At 48.1% G+C, this 26,451-nt stretch overlaps 1 protein-coding gene across 4 annotated transcripts in view; it reads right to left on the reverse strand.

Annotated features, from left to right (window-relative positions):
* Positions 1–610: 610 nt before the first annotated feature.
* The window catches only part of PRDM16 (PR/SET domain 16), a gene marked incomplete at its 3' end in the record, with an annotated part of 301,271 nt that continues 275,430 nt past the window's right edge, over positions 611–26,451 (reverse strand). Inside the window, exons 9-17 of one of the 4 annotated variants that reach the window (XM_084220430.1) lie at positions 23,194–24,595; positions 19,591–19,678; positions 15,727–15,896; positions 13,748–13,825; positions 8,128–8,297; positions 7,466–7,640; positions 6,739–6,969; positions 3,881–4,055; positions 611–1,352 (exon numbers count right to left, since the gene is read on the reverse strand). In XM_084220430.1, coding sequence (XP_084076556.1) covers positions 1,218–1,352; positions 3,881–4,055; positions 6,739–6,969; positions 7,466–7,640; positions 8,128–8,297; positions 13,748–13,825; positions 15,727–15,896; positions 19,591–19,678; positions 23,194–24,595 — 2,624 coding nt within the window. Of the gene's footprint in view, positions 1,353–3,880; positions 4,056–6,734; positions 6,970–7,465; positions 7,641–8,127; positions 8,298–13,747; positions 13,826–15,726; positions 15,897–19,590; positions 19,679–23,193; positions 24,596–26,451 lie in introns of those variants that run through there. The other 3 variants (XM_084220428.1, XM_084220427.1, XM_084220429.1) reach the window with 3 other exon arrangements.

Raw genomic sequence — 26,451 nt, forward strand, 5'->3', positions numbered from 1 at the left:
AAAGCCCACAGGATTTGTGGAGGCTGTTGTGTATCAGTAGACAAGATGAGGTTTAGAAGTGATTGGAAATCACTCATAAAATCTCTGTGAGAAATTTTAGAGTCAGAGAGACAGCTGGATTCTTATCTCCGTGCTCTGCATCCCTCAGGCTGCTGGAGCATGGAAATGTTCATCTTTCTACTTAAATTACAGGCCAAGCAGCGGCAGGTAGCACAGAGGGAAAAACCAGGCCAAAACAACGGTGTGAATCAGAGATCTGTGCCACAGATACCACCAGCACAGGGTGATGTCACCCTGAAACCCTGACACACGAGCAGACGTGTCTGAGCTGCCCTGGGTTTGCCCAGCACACATTTCCTTATGCACAGCCAGGGAAGGCTTTACCCTGTGACCTCTCTGCTTGGGCAAATCCAAGCATTTCCAGGAGCTCCACCAGCCTGGCTCTGTCCCAGGCACTCCCAGCTTGCAGGAACCAGGAGGGGCAGGGAGCTCTCCCAGCCTTGCTCAGGACACATCCATGTCCATGTGACACATCTGTCACCCCAGCCTCAGCACTGTTCCAGGCTGGGGGCTGCGTGTGGCTCACGATGACTGCAGGCAGCGTGGCCTCACCTTGGAGGAGTTTTGCACTGTGCCAGTGTTTGCTGGGAGCAAAGGACAGGATGGTGTTTCTGTGGGAGCGCAGAATTCTTTGGGGGGGTCAGTTGGGTGGGTTGAATTTGTCTTTTCCCTGGCATAACTCCAGTGGCTGTGTCACAGTTGCACCAGGGACAGGTCACACCTGGCTCTCTTCCCTTGGTGCTTCACCATTCAGCTGGATGGGAAGGAAATGCTGCCCTGTGGTTCCAAGCTGTCATTCCTGCTCAGGCTGTGCTGGCTCAGTGACACTGGTTTGGAAGGTTGGAAGGGCCAATCTTTGATTGCACTGTTGCAATTCGTGTCTTGCTCATGCTGTTCCTACAAGCTGTGAAATCCTGGGGCTGCTTCAGGGTTATCCAGTTTGGCAGAGGTTCATTGTGATAAATTAGAAAGGAAAACTCTAGAGAGATAAAAATGCAGGACGTGTAGGTCAGATGTGACAGGTTTCCTTCTCAGCCCAAAGTCCAGACGACTCCCTGAGGCCCTCTCATCCATCTTCTGCTCGCTGGGATTTTGCTGGGATGGCTGCAGCACCACCACTGCCTCACCTGGGCTCTGGCCAGTGCCTTGTGGACCTCTCAGAGGTGGTTGATGGGGTTAAAGGTCCCCGACTCTGAAGCTGCTCCTGCCATGTCCAGCCAAGCCCCCAGAGAGTTCTGGGAGGACGTGTGGAGGGGAGCGTTCTCAGACAGGGACAGCATCATTGCATAAGCCTGGGGAGAGAAGGGGGCAAGGGCACGAGTGAGAACACAGGCTGGAGGAACACTGTGAAAACACAGCACCACCCCACCCTGCCCACCTGGGCCTGCAGCATCCTCTGTGCTGGGCTCAGCTCACATCCACGCTCTGGGATGGCACCCATCTCTCAAAAAACCCAGATTTGTCATGGTTTATAGGAGAGATCATCATTCCCATTGGTTTTCACAGCACCAAACCCATCCTGCACTGCCTGTGCTCTGTGACAAAGCTCCACATGATTCCAGGCTCTGCTCCCAGAGGAAAGTAGCTGCTGCTGGGGCTTGTTAATTAAAAACCCACATCCCCAGAGATCAGTGAGGCTGGGCTGGGACAGCAGTGCCCTGCATAAGCCTGGGGGAGAGAGGGATGCAAGGCGACACAGGCTGGAGGAACACTGTGTAAAACACAGTACCACCCCACCCTGCCCACCTGGGCCAGCAGCATCCTCTGTGCTGGGCTCAGCTCACATCCACGCTCTGGGATGGCACCCATCTCTCAAAAACCCCAGATTTGTCATGGTTTATAGGAGAGATCATCATTCCCATTGGTTTTCACAGCACCAAACCCATCCTGCACTGCCTGTGCTCTGTGACAAAGCTCCACATGATTCCAGGCTCTGTTCCCAGGGGAAAGCAGCTGCTGCTGGGGCTTGTTAATTAAAAACCACATCCCCAGAGATCAGTGAGGCTGGGCTGGGGCAGCAGTGCCCAGTGGGAAGTGGTGAGCAGCTGCCCATCCTGATTGAATGCCTGGCATGGCCCCACTGGTGATACCAGCGTGGATATTTGGGGATGTGGAATTCTCATTGGCTTGGCCAGTGTGATCAGGGTGGGTTTATTGCTGCAGTGAAACCCTTAAAGGTGTCTGGTGAGAGAAATGCAGCGAGATTTGTTTGTCCTCTTGACAAACTGCTGGTTCCTTGTAACCTGGCTGCTCTCCCTCCACCAGGACACCAGATTTGCCTCCCACACCTCTCTGTGCCCTTTCTCAGCCCACACCTGTGATGTGAGGGCTCAGGCAGATGACAACCTCAAACAGCAGAGGGGAAAACCAATGTCATCGTCACCCATGGCCTGAAAAAGAGGAGGACACAGTCCCCACCTCCATGGCCCAGGGAAGAAGTACAGTTTTTGGGTTTTGTGGACATACACACTTCTAAAATTGCTTAAAACTGAGCCAAAGAGTGCTGTGCTGCTCACACCAAGGTTTTATATTACCTGCCAAAAGATGGGCCAAATTATTTAAGTTGCTTATTGTGATTCAAGTGTAAAACAGAGTCAAAAACCAAAAAAACTTCCCCCATCCAAGCACAGGCTGTACCAGGGTGGTATATTGGAAAAGAGCAAGCTGCTCCCAAAGAGTTAGTGCATTTGGGATGTTAGTGACAGGACACAGGGGAGAGTCAGGTGAGTGGCTTGTGTTTAAATGGGTGTCACCCCAAAAAACTGCTGTGCTCTCTCTTCCAGCAGCCCCTCCCCAGCCTCACTACTGGCACCCACTGTGAAGGAGGAAAAAACATTTCCCAAGTTTTGGATGATGCTAATTCAAAAACCATGTTCTGTGTGGTGGCTGCACTAAGCTACTGCTCTGCTGGGCATTTGAAATAGATTTTGGGATAAATTCTGTTGCTTTAGGGTCAGAAAGGGCCCCTGAGGTGAGAGCTGTACTCATCCCCCAGCAGGGGCTGTGTGCTTTCTCCAGCCCAGCCTGCTGAGGTAACTTCATTGAACAGCTCTTTTGTGAGAATTCTCGTGGAGGGATCAAGAGATCAACTCCATAAACCCAGACTGGGTATTTTGGCTAATGAAAAAACAGAAAGCACACACAGATCTGCCCCAAACCTTCATATTTCCCTCAGAGCTCCAGTAATTCTGAGATGCCATTCTGATGGTTTTTGGTGAGTCTAAACTGGTCTGGCTCACAGGGTTGGGATCTTTCATTTCCATTTTCTGGTTTACTTTTAGAAATCAAGGAGATAAACACAGATACCCTCCAGACATGCTGGGTCACAAGTCCTGGATATAGTCTTGTCTTTCACACCTGTTTTAATCAAACCCAAGGGCACTTTGTTGCTGTTTCTGCAGACCAAACCTCAGTGGTTACCACCAGAAGAGCCACCCCAAAGTATAAATTAATAAGGAATTATAAAAACATTTATACAGACAGATAAAAACACACAAATGCCTCTCTCTTCCTGTATAGCTCCATTCTCACTGCACAGGCTGAGATAAATCCATCTAAAGGTGATGCCCACTCCCTTCCTCCTCTATTTCAATTTAGTTGCAACAAGACACATTCATGTGTGTGCTAGAATTCCTGCTGGAAAGGGGGAATAACTTTTTGGAAGGGGAAAATAACCCACTGGAAAGGGAGATAACCTTCTGGAAGGGGAAAATAACCCACTGGAAAGGGAAAATAACCCTTGGCTGGAGGAGGCCAGCTGCTCCCTAATCCTGCTGTACACGCTGGTGGCAAGCTAGGAAAACGTTCTGGATATACCCACCTGGTTTTTAGCCTGCCTGTACAGAGTCTGTTTTATTGCCTCAGAGTCTAAGGTGGAATTAAACACATCTTTAACTTCAAACGCTTCCTCGGCCGCTTTGCGGAGATCCAGCCCCTTCCCAAAATTCGGCATCTGCTCCAAATCTAACAGGCCGGCTTCGTCCTCCTCAACACACCTGTACCAATGACCAGGGGAAGGGGTGACCTGTGTTAGCTCGTCTGGCCCACAGCCTGCATGCACCACCCACGGGGGCTCACCAGCCACATGCGTGAAGGGATGGACAGACGGACACGGACACGGCATGGCATGGGGAGGAGTGAGGAGGGAGCGGTGTGGCAGGCACGGGGCCTGCAATGCCTCCCTGGTGTTCAGCAGCCTGGGATGGGAAATGCCTGCTCATGATGACTGGACCTTAGAAACCCCTTTTTCCACCTTCAGACCCTTGCTTATCTCTCTGTAAGACTATAGGTCACATTCCCCTCGAGCCCTACTGCTGGACAATTCCTAGAACTCCTGTACCCTATGTAAAGGTTAATAAAGATATACTCCTCTACCCTATATAACTCCTATACTCCTCTACCCTATATAACTCCTATACCCTATATAAAGGGTAAATAAAGAGATACTCCTGTACCCTATATAACTCAAATATATACTCCTTTACCCTATATAACTCCTATATTTCTATACCCTATATAACTCCTTTACCCTATGTAAAGGGTAAATAAAGAGATACTCCTATGCCCTATATAAATCCTATACCCTATATAACTCCTACACCCTATTTAAAGGGTATATAAAGATATACTCCTGTACCCTATATAACTCCTATACTCTTATACAACTCCTGTACCCTATATAACTCCTATACACTATATAAAGGGTATATAAAGATATACTCCTTTACCCTATATAACTCCTATACAACTCCTATACTCCTATACCTTATATAACTCCTATACCCTATATAAAGGGTATATAAAGAGCTACTTTTGCCCAGCTTGGCAGAAGAGCTGTCCCTGAGACCTTTGCAGAAGGCATCAATAAAAACACCCCCTTGGAACTTCACACAGCCTTCTCCTCTCTCTCTCTGTGTCTGCCCAAGGCACTCAGCAAGCAAAGAGCTGAATTCACAAATGAGCTGATAATCACTAAAGAGCTGATCTCACTAAGAGCTGAGCTTGCTAAGGTAGCCTGCAGCTCTGGAGCCTATCTGAGGGGCCTGGACAGGTCGTGCTTAATTGGACTTCTCTGTCTTGAGCACCCACATTAGCCAGGGTCAGGGGGACCCCAAAACGCCAGAATTGCCTCAAAGTGGAAAGCAAAAAGCAGCAGGTTGGGTCTGAGGTTCTGTGTCACCACATTTCTCTTCACAGAGAAAAGCAAGGCACAACTTCCCAAGAATATTTCCGGGATTCACATTCCCTGAACCTCAGAGAGAGGAAAAACAATTCCTATCTCATTTGCTGCGGCAATTGTTCAATGTATCATGGAAGATTATTTACCTGAAGGGAATTGTAAATTGGATTCTGGTATGACTGTTTTGATTCACTGACCAATTGTATCCAGGTGTGTGTGTGTTGGGACTGTTGGGACAGTCATGAGATTCTGGGCAGTTGAGTGCTTGGCAGATTCAGTTTAGATGTAATGTAATATAATATAGAATAATAAAGTATAATAAAGTAATTAATTAGCCTTCAGTGACAGTTCTGCACCAAAACCAGCGGTGCTTTTGATTTGGGGAAGGCATCACTGGGTGTTTTGGGGCTTGTGCTGGGAATACCCCCAGAAACTGGGGCAAGCTGCAGCAAAAAGAGACCTGAGCCTGTGCTGTGTGCAGCAATCTTTCATTTTGAAGGTGTTCAGACACGGCTTGATCTTGGGGAGAAAATCCTTCACTTGGGAGGGACCTTAATATCTCATTTTATCCTCTGCTATGGGCTGTCCCAGGGTGCTCCAAGCCCTGTCCAACCTGGCTTTGCACACTTCAGGGATGGGGCAGCCACAGCTTCTCTGTGCCAGGGCCTCACCACCCTCACAGGGAAGGATTTTCCTTAAAGATCAAACCTTTATCTGTCCTCTTTCAGTGTAAATCCATTCCCCCTTGTCCTGTCACTCCAGGCCCTTGGAAAGAGTCTCCCTTCATATTTCCAGCAGCTTCCTTCAGGCACTGGAAGGTCACCTTGGAGCCTTCTCTGCTCCAGGCTGAACAATCCCAGTTCCCTCAGCCTTTCCTCCCAGCAGAGCTGCTGCATCCCTCTGATCACCCTGGGGTCTCCTCTGGACTCTCTGCAGGAGCTCCAGGTCCTCCCTGTGCTGGACCCCCAGGGCTGGAGGCAGCTCTGCAGGTGAGGTCTCACCTGGGCAGAGCAGAGGGGCAGGATCCCTTTTTTTTTTGCCAGAGCTCCAAGAATATTTTGCTCCAACTCAAAGGGCCACAGCAGCACCAAAGGCACAGATGCCTCTTCCCTTGCCCTGACCAGAGTTTTGGAGAGAAAAACAACATCTGCTGAGCTGTGACACCCTGAAAACTCTGGGGTTTGTGTCTGTTCTGCTCCAGACTCCTCTTCCCTTGCCCTGATCAGAGCTTTGGAGAGAAAAATGGCACCTGTTGAGCTGAAAACTCTGGGGTTTGTGTCTGTTCTCCTGTTTGGACCCCTCAAACCTTGGATCTCATTCCAGCCTCTCCTTGCAGTCCACTTGTCTCGTGTCTCCCCCCAAAATGATGAAATGAAATCTGGAGTGAAGGTCTGGATCCAACCAGAGGCATGGCATGGCTTGGAGAACAAACCCACGGCACTCATGATGCACCACAGACACGGGCAGGGGGCTGAGCCCCTCAGGAATGGCCCCCTCACCTTCGGGTGTGGTCAAAGCTCATGGTGAGAGACGTGGGCTCCTCGTCCTCCTCATCCTCGAATGCTCCCCGGGGCTCCGCCGTGGGCGACGCCGTCTCGTCCTGGGACTTCCCAGTCAGGCTGTCATCATCTTCCTCTTCCAGTTCTTCGTCCTCATCGTCCACATCTTCTGTCTTCTCGTTTGCCAGTCTGTGGCACTGGGAATTGCCATCAATATCCTGGATTTCTGGCCTGAAATGTTTTGTTGGAGGGCAGGGAGGAGAAGAAAAATAAGAAAGAAAAGGAAAAAAAAAAAAAGGCAAATGTTTAAGTCGTGTATTTCCACTGGGATGCAAGACTTTGATAATGTTATACACAGATATGAACACAGAGACACATTTATGTACATGTTCATATTATTTAAAATGTATCGAAGAAGAAAACCAATCTGCTTCAGGCATTTCAAAATCACCCTTCACTGTTCCCAAGGGCCAATGAGCATGTTGAGAATGCACCAACCCCAAGGCTTTTTGAGCTACAAAAATTGATTTAAATGCTGTTTTTCATCTCTTAAAATTAACATTTGTGGGACAAGAAGCCTTTTTCCATCTCTGGGCTCTGTCCTCCAACAATTTCCCTTTGAGCAAAGAGCAGGAGAAAGCTTCTACCAGCCAGCCTGAACTCCCTCTTGCATTACTCTGCTGTCCATGCCTGTCCTGGCAGCAGATGATTTTATTTCTTTGCCTACCTTTTATCTGCTAAAGCTGATGCTTGATTCATCTCGCTGTTGGCAATAAAATTTCTGATTTCTGAGAAATAGGAATCCTCTTTTTCATCTAAAAGTGCATGGTTGTCTGATTCCGAGTTGGGGGAGGAGGCGCTGGTCCCGAGGTGGTTGGTGATGACTCCGGAGTGCTGGCTCACTGTGGGGCAGGAGCAACAACAGGAGAGACCACAGGAGACTCCATCAGGTGTTGGCAAGGCCAGGGTTATGAGGAAACATCAAGTAAGGATTTTCTCAACAGCCCTCTCACTTTATACTGATGGTTTAATACTCAAGAGAAAAATCATGGAGCAAAGATCCCAGAGGAAGATTGTGTTTTCCAGACCAAAGTACAGGTGATATTTGGCATTTATGGACAATACAAACAATTTAACAATGATTGCAGAGCTGTTTGCCTACAACTTTTCCATAATATATTTTTTTACCTATGCTGGGAAATCACTTGGCTTCATCGCAGCAATTCCTTAATTTCATTTTTTTACATCAAAACCTCTTTATCTTCTTGAACTTCCAAGAAAACCCTACAAACAACCCTACAAACTCATCCTTGGGGGGACAGTGCATTCCAGGGAGGCTCCAGAAGGACTAAGGCCATGGAGTCTCCTCTCTCCAGGGTGTTTTCCTACCTGGAACGTTCTCGTGCTCGTGCTTCTTCAGGTGCCTGTCGAGGTTGGTCTGCTGCCCGAAGCACCTGTTGCACAGGTGGCACTTGAATGGCTTCTCCTTGTTGTGGATGTTCCTGACGTGCCTCTGCAGGTTGGAGGAAATGCTGAATGACCTGTCACAGTATTTACACCTGGAAAACAACAGCAAAGGGTGCAATGTGAGGAAAAAAACCAAAAAAAAAACCACAAGAAAAAAAAGAAAAAGGAGAAGAATCTGACTATAAAAACCCCAGGAAATGTTGGTCTATAAATCTTTACCCAGGAGTAAAGATTGTGCTGAAGGAAGCACAAAGCATTAATCATCCCAGACAAATCTGATATTATTGTTACTCAAGGAGCACAAAGAAAGGATTAGGATTAATTAGGAAGTGAGTCGTCCAAACAAATAAGAGTTTGAAACAAAATAATTACTTTTCCATGCATGGGTGTAGGAATTGAGAGAGGTGGATTTATTCCTTCCACTTTGTTTGAGAGGAATCAGGTGAAATATGGCTGAGGAGGGAGGAAAAGGAAGACAGAAGAAGAAAGAAGGGAGGTGAAATGTATAAAATAGTTATTAACTGGCAAATCCCTGCATGACAGTTAGCTGGACACACAGAAAATTCTGGCTTTATTTGTGAAATTCCTTGTGGTACTGGACATGCAGGGATTACAGCATGGCTTTAAAGGTAATTATAACTGTTCTTACAGCAAAACAGCTCCTAAGAAATCCACCATCCTTTCCAAAGAGGGTAAGATTTACTCCTAGGGGTGAATATCTGGTTTGTGATGAAAAGCTGGAAGGCAAGGAGCCAAGCCAGGATGTTCAGGGGAGCAGCTGAGTGGAGAGATGTTCCCTCTCTGAGCTCAATCTCTGCAGGACCCACGGCAGATGGGCTGGGGGCTTGTTCAAAGCCACCACCCCCCTTTTTTTGGGTTTAGATTCCCTCCAAATGAATGGGAATTGCTCGGGGTGGTGGTGAGAGGGCTCCCAGCTCCCAGCGTAGAGCGGGAGCTGCTGATGGACTCAAGGTGGCAGCTCCGAGCTGCGGTGGAGAGTTTAGGTCTAAAACTCCTGAAAACCTCATTCCTGCTCGAATCCCTCGTTCCATCTCCCTTTAAACACGTCACTTGTACCTCAGCAAAGCTGCTCCCCCACGGCTCTGCTTCCAAAACCCACGAGCAGCAGAATCCGCCTCTGCTGACGAGCTCCGCAAATCCTGGACACTTCCAAAATTCCAGCTCTTCCCGAGCCCTTGTAATCCCAGAATAAATCCCTTCCAGCAGGCTCCAGATTCTGGATTTATTCCAGAATAAATCCACTCTGAGCTCCTCTAACCCACAGCAACATCTGCCCCACGGAGCTGAGCTACTCTTCCATGGGAATCCTGGGATTCCAGAATGGTTTTGGGGCTCTAAACCCGCTCCAGTGCCACCCCTGCCATGGGCAGGGATGCCTTCCACTATCCCAGGGTGCTCCAAGCCCTGTCCAGCCTGGCCTTGGACACTCCCAGGGATGGGGCAGCCTGTACCAGAGCTCCTCCAGCACTCCAGGACATGGGGAAGCAGATTTTGGGAGTATCAGGAGCTCGTGATGGGCACAGACTCACCCCATGCCTGCCTCACTCAAGGATGGAGCTGGATGTCCCTGGACACTGAGGACATGGGATTCTTCCCTACAGACACAACAGTGGAGTGGAAAAGATCCCTGCTGTGAGACACACACACCCCATTTCCAGATGTGCTCCAGCTGGGATTTTTATTCGGTCTCTAAAAATAAATCGATATTATTTTTGGAAAAAACGGGGATACATATATGAAACACTCTCTCTCGCTGAATGTTTATGGATTCCACGTCCACCTCCGAATTTCCTACTGCTAAATCTCCAACAAGAATAAAGATATTTCAAATAATGGGCCTTTATTAGGATTAAGCAAGGCAGAGAGCAAAAGTTTTAAACCACAGCATTTCCAGACTTCTGACGTATTTTGTTTCCCCCTTTTCTTTTTTTTTTTTAAACCCCAAATAACTCTAGAAAACACAAAGTTATTTGAACATCAGCAAGAGCAATCACACGGAGATTTATCAAGAACAATCTGTACAGAGAGTTAAACACGGATTTCCAGCACCAAGGAATTTGCTCTCAGATTCCTGTTCAGCACTCCAGCAAAATGCAATATCCAAACCTGCCAATATCCCAATATTCCTGCTATTCCATGAGATTTTACTGAGTGGTTTTATCCAGCTTACACCAGAAGCTCTCTTCTCATCCTTGATGATGCCAGGGGTTTTCTCTCCCTGCCTGTCCTCCTAAAAACCCTTTTTTTGTGAGTCCCAGTGCCTGGCACAATGGGCACCAGGATAACCCGAGTTCCCAGCCTGGCTGTCCCTGCCAGGAGCAGCTCCAGACATTTAAAAGCAAATCAAGGCAAGGAACGACCTGGCCTCCTCCACATCCATTTATTTAGATGTTCAGGAAGCCTTTGAAAAGTTCCCTGTGACAGGTCCTGGCCCTAAGCATGAGCTATGTGGATGCAGGGTTAGGAATGGGGGGGGAAAAAGAGCTTGTTAAAAAAATAGGAACCAGAGGGGCACTGGGAAGGAGCAGGGAATGCAAAGGGATGAGGGAGATGTCCGGCGTTATTTGTGGTCCCAGAGGGGTCAGTGCTGGGAGCTCTGCTGGTTTTAATCTAAATAAATGGCCCAGGCAGAGGAACCAGCTGAAATTCAGGGAAAGGGGTGAACAGGGAGGGAGGAGAAGAATAAAACTCAAAGGCAGCGGTGTTTGCTCTGCAAACAGCCCGACAAAGCTTCTCCCTTATCAGCTGAAAGGGCTGAAAACATCCAAAGTGGGAGGGAGGGACAGGGCTGGAGCTCTGACAGGAAATCCTGGGAGCTGCAGGAGCTCGGGTACCTGGGACAAAGCAGGGAGCAAACCCTGGGAATGCGGGGAGGATTTCCCGAGTCCCTCTCACAAAGTTTTGCACTGATCAGTGTGAGCAGGAGAGGCAGAATAGTAGGAAAAAACCAAAAAAAAACACATGAAGAGCAACTCTCCCTCTGAGTGACTCCTCATCCTCAAGTGCATTTTTAGCAGGGATGGGCTCAAGATGCATTTTGAATACCAGAAAATGAGAAATATCTTCAATATTTATTGAACTGTGTGCAATTTAAATGCCATGGTAGATGTCAGCTGTGGCTCTGAGTTCCATCTTAATGCAGATAACAGGAAACGAGGCCTCCAAGGGCCTTTTTGTTCTGAATTCTGAAGTACATAGTCCAGAATTTCTGGTTTGGTGCAGAAAAATAAAAAGAGTGGAAAGAAACATGCTGAATTTCACTGTAGGGCACAGGGGCTCAGAGTGTTTTCAAATAATTTGATTTTTAGGAAGTGCATCACCAGGTATTTCTCACTCTTCAGAAGACATGGTGCATTTTCTCTTTATAAAAAGAATTTGCCTCGTTGTTGCTCATGTGCTATTACATACATAATTAGACTTCTTAATTAAAAGTCTGAGTGACTTCATAGCCCACCCCCCAAAAAATCTCCAAAAAATTTAATCAGTGGCCATCAGGAATCAAACCCAAACCACCTTATTTTCTAGCCTGTTGTCTTTAAAAACATAGTAATTAATATTTGGATTATTCCTTAAATTATTATATATAAAAAATATTTTTATAGAGTAAAAAAAAATAATTAAACAATCAAAAACAAAGTTGCAAAGAAGACAACAGTGAAACACTGAGAAATCAGCAACCTCCTTGTACCTGCCTGAAGTCAGCACTTAAAAACCAAGCTTTCAAAACAAGTCTGGCTGCCAAAGCTGCAAATCTCAGTTCTCTGAGAGGAAAAGCAAATCAATGATAATTAAAGCTCGTCTGTGAACGCAGCCCCGGCTCTCCGGAGTGCTGTTAGAATGCAACATTGTCCAGGAGTCAGACCTCTAAAAAACCCACACAGGCTATTTTCTGGGAGAAGACCAGATCAAATAAATCTTTATTTTCCTAACCTTTGTTAAGTTGCAAGTCTCCTTTTTTGGAAGAAAACTGAACTAAGGATCTCGGAATAATCAGGAGCGAGAGTTGCAGCGGACAGGGAACACACAGGCATATCAAATAACACAACCCCAAACATCACAGCAGGGGTATAATCCAAAATATATGTCTGCTTTGGGGGGTGGAGGTGGTGTATTTTTAATTTACCTAATGTCTACACTAAAAATGCTGGATGGAAAATAAACGTGATTCTCAGCGTAGCGGGGATTACAATGTGGGAGAGTCAATTCTTAGGTTAAACTGAGCATAAAAATGTGATGTATTTGACCACATGGCCTTTTGCTGCTCATAAATTTGTGTTTCTCTTTATTTAATAACTGCTCCATTTGCTTTGTTGTGAACTTATGGCTGTGTATGAAACGCTGCAATATCAGCTACCCCAAACGAAATGGAATTGTTACCGTTGTTTGACAAGCTGCAAAACACTCCCTCACATCATGGCAAACACAAGGCTTGATTTGCAGCAATTCGATTCATCATTCCTTCAGGTTTGCTCATTTCTGGACTTCATTCTAACAAAAAAGGCATTTTTTTCCCCAATTTTTTTTAAAACCACTCGCAACTCGCTGGGAGAAAATGCTGGAGGGGAAGGATTTCCATGAGAAATAGTTATTTATATACCTAGCCACACTTATTACATATATTTTCTTGTGAGGTTTATTCAGATTTAAAGCCCTGACTTGGACAGGAGCCACAGAACCCACTGGGCTGGGACACTGTCACTGTGCACACTGAAGCATTAAAATCACATCACCTTGTCCCCAGCTAACAGAAAATAGCTTAGCCTTCTATCTTAAACACTCACAAACGTGTGAGACTCTGTGTGAATCCCCCCTCCCAGCTCTCCCTTTAAACCCCATGATTTAAGCTCAGAAAATACCAAAATTCAGTTTTAAGGCAGGTAAATCGACACATTTTTGCATGTTGAGTTTTCTCTTATAAAAAGAATTTGCCTCGTGCATATTATGTATAAAGTAGGAATTAATAGCACACTGCTCATGTGCCATTAATTCCTACTTTATACATAATTAGACTTCTTAAGTAGAAGTTTGAGTGACTTCATAGCCCCCCTCCCCCAAAAAAATATTTTAATCAGGATTTAAACCCAAGCCTTTGTTTTTTTGATCTCCTACTCCAGGCACCTCTGATGTGCATTAAGAAAAAAAAAAAAAAAATCAAACTCAGCTAGCCCCAGCAGTGAAGGTCCTGGCAAGCCCTTCAAACCAGCCTGAATTTCAGAGCCATTCAGCACCTTCAGCTGTCCTTGAGATGAATGGTTAACGTGAGTGTGAAACAACACTGCAAATCAGAGCCCTCATTTGCCAGCATACATCTAAATATAAGTTAAGTGTCTATCTTCGAGCTGCCAAGCCTGATTATTTTTGGCTGGTACACATAATATACAACCCTATGAATCACTCTGTGTAATGCTCCAGGCCTGTGGTATTCTGCTGGCACAGCTTTATAGAGGAGGGGGGGGGGAAATAGCAGAGTGGTGAGTGAGGAGTGTTTGGGAAAGGGTTTTTTATTGGGGGACAACATCACCTGTAAGGCTGCTCCCCAGTGTGTGTCCGCAGATGCCTCGTCAGGTTGGCTGAGCGTGGGAAGATCTTGCCACAGTACCTGGACAGGGAGAGGTAAAGGAAACCATCAGGAGAACCAAAGGAAACCATCAGGAGAACCAAAGGAAACCATCAGGAGAACCAAAGGAAACCATCAGGAGAGCCCAGGGATGCTGTGGGGAATGGATTTGTAGGGGATGCTCCCAGCCTGACGGGAGGCACACACAGCGTGCAAACCTGGAGATAAGGAATGCTGACTTAGAAATGCCATGGGATGGGACAGACATTGCTGAGAGAGAAATGGAGCTAGAGACAAGGCCTTGCAAATAAGAATGGATGCTTTGGAGAAATAGAACCATGAAAGATGCCACAGCACCACCTGCACCCCCTCATTCTGACACCGCTCCCAAAATCCCTGTGTGTGCTCACATCATGAGCTCATCCCTGATGGGGAGGACAAATCTCCCACCCCAGGGTCACAGGATTCCAGAGCACCAGGAGCAGCTGAGGGAGCTGGGAGGGCTCAGCCTGGAGAAAAGGAAGCTCAGGAAGAACATTCTCACTCCTACAACTCCCAGACAGGAGGGTGCAGCCAGGTGGGGTCGGGCTCTGTTCCCACAGAATGGGGGACAGGACAATAGGAAACAGCCTCAAGTTGCACCAGAGGAGGTTTAGATTGGATACTCAGGAATTTTTTTCACAGAAAGGCTTGTCAGACAGTTGGAATGGGATACCCAGGGAGGTGGTGGAATCACTATCCCTGGAAGTGTTCAAAGGAAGTGTGGACAAGGCACTTGAAGACAGGGTTTAACTACAGCATTCCTGCAGCAGGGTACAGAGGGTTTAATCACTGCCTGGGCAGATTGGCACTTGAGATGTTTCTGCATCTCCTTTATAGCCCTGTTGATGTGCTCATCAAACAGAATCTGCTCTTTCATCCTTGGAATTCACAGAATTTTCTCTGGATAAAGGCTGCAGTGCCATGGGTTAGGAGGCTGACAGCTGCTTAGAGCAAGGAAATGCAGCTGTAGGAAATTTATAAAGGAAGGAATTGTGTTCCCACATAAATCCACTTCACAGTAAAATCAAAAAGGTATAAACAAAAACACTAATTGGAAAATAACAACTCCTACAGTAGGAGGAAGCCATGACTTTCCTTATTTCAGAGACCTTCAGCTGTCCTGAAGATGAACAGTTAATGTGAGTGTTCCCCAGCAATGAAAATCCAAATGTTAACTTGTGAGTGTGCATCTAAAATTTAAGTTTAGTCCCTTTTGTAAGTAGAAACCTCAATTTTCTAAATACTCAACTGAAATCTGAGCCTGCAGCTCTTGTGGCAAAGTTGAACATAAGAGGCACATCAGCCAAAGTTTGTACCCACTTTCTGCACCCAAAAAATCCCCGCAGCAGGAGCCACCATGAGAACTTCGAGGTAAAACTGTGACAGCAGACAGAAGTTTATTATTAAATACCCTTGATCTGCTCCAATTTGGAGCTGGATGGGTACATGACGAGTTCTGTGGATAGAACAGTTTGAAAATTTGTTTCCTGCATGCCATTTTTTAAAATTCAATCATTTTTCCATAGCTGAGGTTGGCTAGAGCGGGGACTGGCATTGGGAACGGCGGCGCTCGCCGCTGCACGCCAGAGACTTGGCCTGGGGAGCTGGGTTTGCTTGAGAATCTCCAGATCTGCTCCCAAGGTTATTAAAAATTACAAAGCAAACAGAAGATGCTGATTTCCTACCAGACAAAACAAGCTATTTCAGAGGGAATTAGTCATCCCAGCTCTGCTCTAGCTCCACCGCTCCTTGTTTTCCCTCCTGGCGGAGATGTCGGCGTGGAGCTGCTCCACTCCCGGCTGGTGCCCAGGGCAGGGATGGCACGTGCTGGGCTATTCCCACATCCCGGGGTGTTTCCATGCCCAGGGGGCAGTGTGGGTGCTGTGGGATGCCTGGCTCACCTGCAGGTGTAGCGCTCCTTGCCCTTGCGCAGGATGGGGTCGGAGAGCGTGGGCGGCGGCGATCGGAAGTTGAAGGGGTGGTGGGGAAGGGGCTGCAGGGATGAGCCAGAGTCGGCCTTCATGGCTGCAAAGCTCTCCAGTTTCTCTGTCATTGTCTCGATGGCTGACATCTGCAAGGACAAGGTGATAGCTCCTGTCAGAAAAATCCCCGGGAAGGGCAAGATGTGATGCACGAAACACCGGTTTTGGTTGGGCAAAGCCTCCTGCTGGTGTTGGCTCTCTTGGAAGTTGGAGGCACAGTGGGAAATGGAGGCACTGGATCCAGCCAGGAAAGACTGGAGTAGTGTACTGGTCATGGAGAAAGCAGGAAAGGCACAACTGGCAAAGCCAGGCATTTGGGTCCCAGAAATGAGCACTTGTTCACTTTCTGCAGTGTGCATGTGCTCACTTTCAGCACTTTGGATCAAAAATTATCTCAGAATACATTTGAGACATCCATTTTTACTGGGAGAACTCTGAAACTAAACACCATGGCCAGATGCCTGAGGTAGAACTCAGTACCCAAGTCCAAACCAAAGTCTAGGGAAGTCTGATTTCTCCTACAACATCCTGGGGGCTTGGAAGGACAGGGCAGTGAGGGGTGGGGGGCAGGCAGGGACACAAGCCCAGGAGAGGGGGAACAGGGAAGTTTTGGGCCCAAAGCAGAAGAATCCTGGTGAGAGTGAAGTGGGAGGGATGTGTGATGGCTGCTCAGGGAGCTGGGAGAGGAGAGGAGAGGTGGAAGGGGTGAAGAGGGGAAGAGGAGGAGTTAGGATCAGGCTCAGGATGGAGTGGATCCACAGGGAGCTTGCTGGTGAAGAGGCCAACATTTTAATTATGGGTAGGAAAGGTTCAGCAGCTCCTAAAGGTGATGGAAGGATGGGTGGGAGGTGGCTGAGTTTCCTGGAGTGAAAGAGAGCTCCAGCCAAACCCCTGGATGTGAGCAGTGGCTGGGTGAGTTACAGTCAGGAGGGGCAACACCCTCACATGCCTTTGGGGTGGGAGCAGCTGGCATGCAGGCCTGGAGCTCGGACACCAAGCAGAATGTCCCTGGATGCTTGATCAGATCTAGTTTGTATGACTTGGCCTTGTTCTCACAGACACGAGATTAAACACCACACCAGAAAGAGGGAGAAAGGGAAAACCCTGGAGATACAGGAGAAGGAGAAAGCAGAAAAGGAAAGAATGAAGCTAGACCGTGTGCAAAAAAGGAAAAAATGGATCTGTGTAAAAACCCTGCCTAAAGAACAGCACTTCTACTTTCATTACTGCGCAACAGGAAATCCAAGTCCGAGGGAGCAGTGCGGCTCAGAGGACGACGCCGACTCCTCCGACGTCCAGCTCGGTGCACTCCTGAGAGCGCTTTGGAGATACCAGGGGCAGAAGAGAGGGCTAAAACAAACAAGGCAGCAATAAAGCTGCCTCCTGGCTGAGCTGACATCAGTGGGACAGGCGGAGGCAGCCGGGGCGGCAGCGAGGAGCGGAAGGCGGTAGGAAGCCATACATCACCCCGAGATGCTCGATTGTACAGGAAGGGCTGACCTTTTGCACGTTTACACTTTATTAAACTGGGCTTTAAAAGGATTGGGGGGGGCAGAGGGGGAAGAGAGCCAAGATATTGTTTAAAAATATATGGCTATGAAAAAAAAAGTTGTCTTAATCACCCCCGAAGACATTGTGAGGGCTGACAAGCATTCATAAGCCGTAAAAAAAGAGGAGTAGTAACCCCCATTTCTCGATAATAGATCCACAGCCCCTTAGCTGGAGGCTCCCAGCCCATGATAAATAGTAAGTAATACTTAGCACCAGCCACTTGAAAAGGTTACTTGATCATTTACAGCACCAGCTCTGCCCCAGCTGCCAGTCATGCAACAAAACCATCACGTTAAAAAGCTCTCCGGACCTTTCAGAGCCGAGCTCTCAGCCCTTCACCAAGGTACCTGGAGCTCTCCTTTGTTGTGCCCTGTTCTTTAGGCACTTAGTCAGAGATATTTGCTGGCTTGAGAGCTGTAGGCTGGTTTTAAAATTCTAAACACTGGCCACGGCCTCTCCAGTGGCAAAGGCACTTTGCTATTTAGGGAACAACTGCCTGGTTATAATAAAGCAGAAAGGGGGAAGAAAAGGAACTTAACAGGTGAGGAAAGGCTTTCCATTAAGTTATCAAAAAGTTACATTGGTTATTTATGTTGTCCAGATTTTCATTTGGAATAGACAATGTAGGAAAACTCCCAGGGAGCAAAGGAACTTCTGCCAACGACTGGCTAAGAAATAAGAGCTGCCTGAAATTAATTTTGAGAGAGGAAACATCTCCTGAATGCTTTTATCACATCTTCTGGCTTCATCACATCCCAGTGAGGGCACTCTGAGAGAGCTGGGGATTAGTCACAGAGGAAAAGGCTGAGACCAGACTTGTGTTTGGCATGAGAAAAGCCTGGGTAGAACGTGACTCTGACTGACCAGGCACAGGAACGTTGGTCCTAATGAAGAAAGCAGAAGCAGGAACCCTGAAAATGTGATTTCTTAGGAAAAGATCCAGGATCCAGAACAATGCTGGATCCAGGGAATGGTCATGGCCTGAAGGCTGCCAGAGCTCTCAGACACAGGGTGGGATTGTTGGGTGTCCTGGTCAGGGCACAGGTCGGACTGGATGATCCTTCCAGCTCAGGATATTAATACTGGAGATTCTGTGATGATACTGGAAGGGGGTCTGGTGGTACAAGTCTCCCATATTCTGGAACAAATGCCTCGTGTTCCTTTGCTGTGTCTGAAATACCTGATTGACTGCAGCCTGGGAACGGCGCCTCTCCAGATGAAGTGATCTGAGCACAGCCCCCGCCTTATTAAAAATCATTATTAAAAATCAGTTATCAGGAAGCTTTGGGCTGGAGTGATTGTGAATTTGAGGCTATTCTGTGTGATAAGCTGCTGGAGATAACCAGACCTTCCAGATCTTTTCACTGCCATGGGAAGAGGACGTGGTCAGGATTTCAGGAACAATGTTAACAACCTTCCACCCAGAGCTTGCTCCTGCTTGGGGTCTGAATGTTTCTCATCGTCTCCTTGGGTTGCTTTGCCACGCTGGCTCCTCCCTGCTATCAGATTCTTTACAGGCAGATATCCCCACTATTCTAAGCCACACAAACACAGGATGTTCCTGGCCAGCCTGTCACCATTATCCAGCCTGGATGAAGGAAAAATCAGGGGAAGTTATTAACCAAACTCTGAGGCTGGTGTGAAACAATGTGGGAACTAAGTTTAGCTGTGAAAGCAACCAGGACCCAGATTTCACAAACCTGCGAGTTATTTATCTAAGGTGGGAAACATTATCAGGGGAGAACAATGCTTGTGAATATAAAGGAGAGCACAATGAGGAGCAGGGAGCTGGGATCCCAGCCTGGGCACAGCAGGAGGGACGGGGATAGCTGGGGACTGTCACACGCACAGCTGAACCCGCTGCCCTGCACTTCCACACACTCCTCATAATGTGGGAAATTCAGGAAGGTGGAAAATGCTGCTGCCTTGGGGCTGGGCAGTCCTTCTCCACCTTCTACCACTGCAAATGACACCCCCACGTGTTCCCAAAGGAAAAACCACACAGGCATTGTGGGCTGTGGAAGGGGAGTTTGGCAGAGCCCATGAGCAAAGGAAGCAGCAAGGCAGAGCTGCCATCATCCTCAAACCGGGGATGAAATGTGTCTGGAAGGAACTAGTGGAGAACAGTGGAGTTTCCAGTCAGGCCCTAGGATGAGGAGAAGCCTGATCCCAGTGATCCCAGTGTGTGCCAGCTCCACCCCAGCATTCCATCAGCAGTGTCACTGCTTTTACCTGGGGGTGAAAGAGCAGCGGGGAGGGTCGCAGGTACTTCTCCTTGAGGGCACCCACGGGGTCTGTCACCTTCCGCTTCTCCACCCTGCTGGACAACAACACAGAGGGTTACATACCTCCCAGGCAGCCCCACACAGCCTCACTGGGCTGAAATTGCACACAGGGCTATTCTCTTACTCACACAAAATCTTCCACCCCCTTTTTCTGGACACTACAGATTCTGATGCACAATTGCCCCGCAGAAAGCACTGAAAATAACATGAACACCAATCCCCTCCTTTGGGCAGTAATTTTTTTTGCCTTCAGGCTGATGACTAAAAAAACATTTTGCTCCTGCTCTGCTGTAGTGGTTTATAAACCTCTGCTGTTGTGAAAGGTCATGGAAAACCTTGCATTTAGAGCAAAACTGTCTGAGCAGGAGAAGCTCTAGGGTCCACAGCAGGCAGCCCCTGCATGGAAAAAGAATTGTTTTTGAAAGTTTGCATTTATCTGAAGAGTTAACACTGGGCCAGACTCTGCAGCCCCAAGCGTGCTGAAATCATTAGGTGTTTCATATTTGTTTCCTCCCTCGCAACTGAGACATAATTTGTGTTGAGTTTCTTTGGCAAGCCCATGTGAACAACGATTTAAAAAGTGAGGGACGGGTGGGAGAATTCTGAAGCGGCTCAGAAACCTGAGTTCTTCTGATATCACCTTGGCCCACTCAAATATTTCATGTTTAAGCATCTGAGATGCAGAAATGACCCTAAAGTGAGGCTCCTATTTTTGAAAATATTGGCTTTGCTTCCACAAAATATTCTACTTGCAGGGAAACGGAGGTGTGGAATCACAAAAAAGACAAACTGAGATGTTCTCTAAGGGAAAAAAAGTGTTGAGGAAGTAACTCCAACAAACACAGCTGCATCTTTAAATGGCTGGAATTGAGTCCATCCAGCTAAACCAGCAGAAATCCAAGAGTAAGAGTGATTTTAACTACATTAGTCTAGCATAAATTGAGAGCAAATTATTTTTGCTGCATTTCAGCTGATTGGTGTGTGGATCAAATTACCAAAGAGTTTAAAGAAGAGCCCTGCCGAGTGCAGTCAGCGAGCTGTGCTTAATCTGCATTTAATTCTTCTTGGGTAGAGGGAAAGAGAAGAGCTGGATTGGAAACACAGCCAGAATTAGGGGGCTTTGGAAGGTACATGCTTTTATGGGTCTGAGTTGCCAGAAAAACCAAAGAATAAATAAAAAGTAGCTCCCTGAGCCCCCCTGAGCAGCCCAGCTTTGCTCTCCGTGAGGCACTGAAATACCCAAGGGGACATCCCTGATCCCAGCAGAGCAATCTGGGGAGAGCCCTGCCTGCTCCATGTGCGTAAAACCCGGTGAACTGACAGCATTTCCCCAGCTCTGCCACCTCCCAGCACCAGGAATGGAAACACGAGGTCCAAACAGCCCCGTCAGAGCCGAATTCCGCAGCGCCTGGAGGATTAAGCCGATGGTTTCAGCCCAGTGCCTGAGAACGTCACCCCCACGGGCTGAGCTAAAAACTGCCCCCATTTCAGACTGTCTGGCCACATTAAATTATATCACCAGGAGAAAATGTCAAGGATTTAAGTGGCCTTTGGGAGAAAAAAATGAAGGAGCCAAATGATGTGAGAGAGTCTGATAAAGGGAAGTTTAGAAACAAAATATTTCCATATTTTTCAAGCTGGGACTTGGAAGCTGGGCTGTTTCGCTCATTACATCAGGAGTCTGATTCGCAAGCAACGCCACCGCTGACTTTCTATTTTAACACATGACTAAAACTCTGTGCATCCCATGGAATGCAACAAACGATGCCCCCATCCTTCACTTCCATCTGTCTTCTGGGCCTTCACGGTTTTCCCGAGGCCGCTGTTTTAATTGGCAATGGCTTTTCCAAGCCGTGTTATTTCAGCATTCCTGCTGAGAATGCCCAGAGGTGGCAGGACCCGACAAGGATTCTTCTGCCTTTCTATCCCATTTATTGATTTATTCATTTTTTCCCCCAGGAGTAGTTTTTATGAACACTGTTCACACCATGCCTGATTTCTCCAGGAGGAGATGGCCACGATGGGTGCCAGGCAGGACATGGCACCTCCTGAGTGGGAGGTGTCCCCATCCCAGATGGCATGGTGTGGGCACGTCACCTCCGTGAGCTGGCAGAGCCAGAGACACTCATTTAGCCAGCAGCGAGGGCTCACTAATCCTCATCCCAGCCGACAGATCCTTGGCCTGGCCAGACACTGACATCACTTTTTCCCACAGTTATCAGCCCTGTGACAGCGGCCAGTGGTGACATCTGGGCTGTCGTGGTGCTCGCAGCCCTCTGAGTGCCCATCCCACCGTCACACCACGGTGGCTCTGAGGCTTTCCAGTGCCAGGGACAGGGCAGATCCTGCAGGGGAACAGCCAGTAACCTTCCAGCAGGCTGGGCACAGCAAGGATCACCACGCATTCAGCACAAGGAATGCAAGAACAAAGCGTTCACCTCCATGAGCTGAATCCAGGAGAGCTCCAGGACGAGCACACGTATCCTGATGGATGCTGTGGAGCATTTAGACATGGTAATGGCTAATTTAGATGTGTTAATGTCTAAATCAAACTAATTCAGGACATGCCCTTTCACTGGACTTTGCTAAAATTAAACGTGCCATGTCCACCTTTGCCAAAGGCAATGTCTGGATGGGTAATGAACAAATTTACTGTTACCCTCACCACAAAGTTATAATAATTTTCCTTTGGGAACAGGTTTTATAAAAAGCTCTCAAGCAACTAGGGGCCAAAGTCTTCCCTTTTTGCTTCCTCCTGAATTGATTCCTTCTGGAAGTTTAGCTGACATTTGGATCACTTCACCCAGCCTGCTCTACACACGCCTTCCATGTTCAGCTCACTCTGACGTAACACATCAGGCCCTCCTCAGAACCATCTGTTCAAGTGACACCAGAAAGGCCTTGTTATCTCCCAAGAAAGATAAATCTGTGAGAAATCTATCTGGGAGAGATCTGGGTAGTAACACGCTACCATGTGTTTACACAGTACTTGTTACTCCAAGAGTAACATGTTTCGGCAGGTTGGGTCTGCACCAGCAGCTCCTCCGAATGAAAAGAAACCCAAGAAAAGGCATTCGAATGGAAAAGGGAGGGAGGGAGAAAGAAAGGTGAAGGAGCTCACAAAAGGCCCTCGAGTCAGTCAGTGGGAGAGCTGCATTTCCAGGCTCCCAGGGCTCCTGACTCATTCCCAAGCCATGAGAGCCCAGGGCTCCAAGGCAATCTGAACTCTGCATTCTTATCGAATCAAACCTCTGGAATTTCTCCAGCAGAAGTGCCATCTTAGCGATGGCTCGTGGGAGAGTCCTTAAATAGGTCAAGTTTCTTCTTTATCAAAATAAGGATGTGTTCCTTACACACTGATTATGAGGGCTCCTTGCAATTACTCAGGCCTTTCCATTCGGGAAATTCAATGTGTCGGGAAGTACAAACAACAACAGGAGATGTTCAACCGTTCTTCCCAACCAACCTGCATCCTCCCCTGCCTCAGGGTGTGCTGTCAGCTGGAAAAGGAGCTGGTTAGGGAAAGGCTTAAGGCAGGGTATGTTAATACCTGTAGATGGGGTCCATGAAAAAGGGCGATGGCTTAGCGTAGTGCAGGGAAGGCTGCTGAGGCAGCTGGGACTGGGAAATCTTAGGTAAGACCTCACTTGCCATCAGCTTCCTCTCCCCATAAATGTGGTTTTTCCGTGGCTCTCTCCCTCCGTTCTGGCTGGCTCGGATGCGGTTGCCAATGCTCAGATCCAGTGGCTGCTCCTCCCCTGAGGACGGGGCTGGGAGGACCTTGGGGGGCGGCAGGATTGGCTTAATCTCTTTTGGCTTCGTGGTGAGATCGAAGGGGGACTCCGAGCTGGTGCCACCGACTTTGTGGAGGTCCCTGGGTGACTTTGGTTCTGCCTTGACCAGCAAGTTGTGATTGAGGGTCCGCTCCGTGAAAGGGTAGAGGGAGTGGGGGAAATTGGGGAGGAACTGGAAGGGGAACATGGAATGATACGGGAGGGAACCCATCTTTTTCTCCTGCATCCCCATAAAGCCAGGCCCAAAATACTTCTCTGCGATGGAGGCGATGGCTTTAATAGAGTCATTGGCAGCGCCCGTGGCGGGCAGCAGGTGCTCCTCGGGGGGAGGAAAGAAGGAATGCTGAGAATAGAAGAGAGGGATCTCGCTCGTGGTGTTGGTGGAGCTGGCAGACACCGAGCTGCTGACAAAATCTGGCTTGGTCTCCATTTGTTTGCTCTTGTCTTTCGTTTTGTCCCTGTCACTCTCCGCGTCGCTGTCCAGGTCAGAGCCCGTGCCGGTCGTGGTGTCCAGATCCGTGCCAGTGGTGGTATTGACATCCTCAAAGTCACTGCCATCGGACATGTCACTGTTCCTGGCTTTTAGCTTCTCCAGGTAGGAGTTTTCCAGGCTGCTTTCACATTTCTCCTCCCCTGAAGGAGCCTGGTTGCTGTTGCTCACTGCGGAGATCAGGGGCAACGCCGGGTTCCCGAGGGGGCTGGGGAGCTTCGCGTCCGGAGTGTGGTTGAGGGGACTTTTGAGCAGCTGCGTGGGTGGTAACAAGGGGGGCCTGGGGTACAGAGAAGGTGGAAAAATCCCCGGGAATCCCGGGGTGAGGGCGGGGAATGCTGGAGGGGCCGGCGAGAACGGGAGCCCGCCGGGGTGCGGGCGGGACGGGAAATACTCGTTAAAGCCCAGGCTGGCGTGGTTGAGGTTGGGAGAGGGCTTGGATTTGTCCATGATGGAAGTGGGTGTGAGGGGCAGCCCGGGGGCGAAGATGCCGGTGGGGCTGTAATGGTTCTTGCCCTCGCAGAAGCGGCGGTGCTTGTTGAGGGAGGAGGTAGTGCTGAACATCTGCCCGCAGTCCTTGCACTTGATCTGGGTGCGGCAGTCCGCGTGCATCCGCTTGTGGCGGCACAGGTTGGAGAACTGCGTGTAGGATTTGTGACAGACCTCACCTAAAGCGTCAACAGGAACCAACAACAAAAGCCATATGAAATTAACGGGAAAAAAAATAGAGCGGGGATTCGCCGTGGGGTTCACCAGCCCGCCCCCACACCGCCCCATCCCGGGGATCTCCCGACCCCGAAGAGCAGTGGAACATCACCGCCTTTCCCTTTGGATGAAGCCCATCCTGGAGAATCTGTCAATCCACAGGAAACTGAGGGGTTGTGCTAGCTCTGCACAAAGTCTGGGGGAATTTTCAGGAAAGGTTATCATGGAATCACAGAATGGTTTGGTGGGGACGGGTATAAAGCCCATCTCATCCCCCTGCCAAGGGCAGGGACACCTTCCTCTGCCCCACGTTACTCAAAGCCCTGTCCAACCTGGCCTTGGACACTTCCAGGGATCCAGGACCATCCACAGCTTCTCTGGGCAACCTGTGCCAGGGCCTGGCAACCCTCACAGGGAAGAATTCTTCTATGCATCCAACTTAAATTCAAATTTTAGTTTGAATGCATTCCCCCTTGCCCTGTCACTCCAAAGTCCCTCTCCAGCTTCCCTGTCACCCCTTAATATCCTGAAAGGTACTGTGAGATCTCCACACAACCTTCTCCAGGCTGAAGAAATCTCTCAGCCCGGATCCAGAGGGAAGATGCTCCAGTCCCCTCAGAACACCTTTGCCCTAATCATACACTTTTAATGATAACATCTATTTATCCCAGCTCATCTGCTTCCCATTAGTCCTAGCATGGCTGGAAGCACTGAGGGCTGGAGGGAGAAGAACTTTACTTCTTTAATCAAACCTGCCCTTCCTTAATGCCCTCAGTGGTACATAACCCCTGCAGGGGGATGCTCTATAAATCCCCTGCCAACCAGCCCTGGCTTCTGCCAGCACTGGGATCTCTTTTTTTAATCCTTTCAATCAGTCCAACACCCGTGCCCCGCTAACTGAAGCCACCTCAGCGTTTTCTCTAACAACCTGTAAATACCAAGCTTTCAAAACATGGATTTTTATGACCCCTTTTCACCTCCAGACCTGCTGCTGTGGAAGAAACAGGGCAAAGCGAGACAGAAATCCCACCCCAAACTTTTCTACACATCAAAACACAGTGACTTTTTATTATCTGGTACCTCTTTCAACATGGGAATAAATGTGGTGGTGAGTTAACACACTCCTTCCCCCGGGGAACTGCTGTTATCACCCTTTTGTGAGCAGGGAAACTGAGACAAAGCAGGGGAAGGACATTGTTTGGGCTTGGACAGGCAAGGACATGAATCCAAGTTCTGACACTCCAGCTCAGGGACTGCTCAGGGCTCCTTCCCTCCTCCCAGCTTTACTGAGAGGTGCATGTGAGCATGATTTTCCCTGTATTTTCTCCTAAGTCTTTGGGATTTACTTCAGTGCTTGAATATTGAATGACTGGTGGGAGAGCATTTCACTGGCAGCTCTGAAAATACAACAATATAATAAATTCTAATTGAAATTCAAAGCAGAGATGGATAAAATTTGGATAAAATTCAATGAATTTGACATTTCAGTTCAGATGAGCACCCCAAAATCCAAAGGAGGGTCACTGAAGGCTCTGCTTTCTGACTGCACTGTGAATTCAGGCTGCACTGTCTTTTCCCCAGAGTATTTAATTGTTTGGCCCTGACACAGCCCAGAGCTGCAGGGAAACACAAACAGGACAAGAAAGTCATCACAAGACTTTGGATGTTTGAGCCAATCCTAATTTTTGGATTATTTGGATTATTATTGAGCCAATCCTAATAACTTTAAAATCTTGGATCAGGTCTCCTGAATTACTCTTAGTGCATACACAGAGTTTTATGGCTGTTGTAAGTATTATTTCAGCTACTTGCAAAGAAA

Source organism: Fringilla coelebs (assembly GCF_963513975.1).
Source record: "Fringilla coelebs genome assembly, chromosome: 22".
Taxonomy (NCBI): Eukaryota; Metazoa; Chordata; class Aves; order Passeriformes; family Fringillidae; genus Fringilla; species Fringilla coelebs.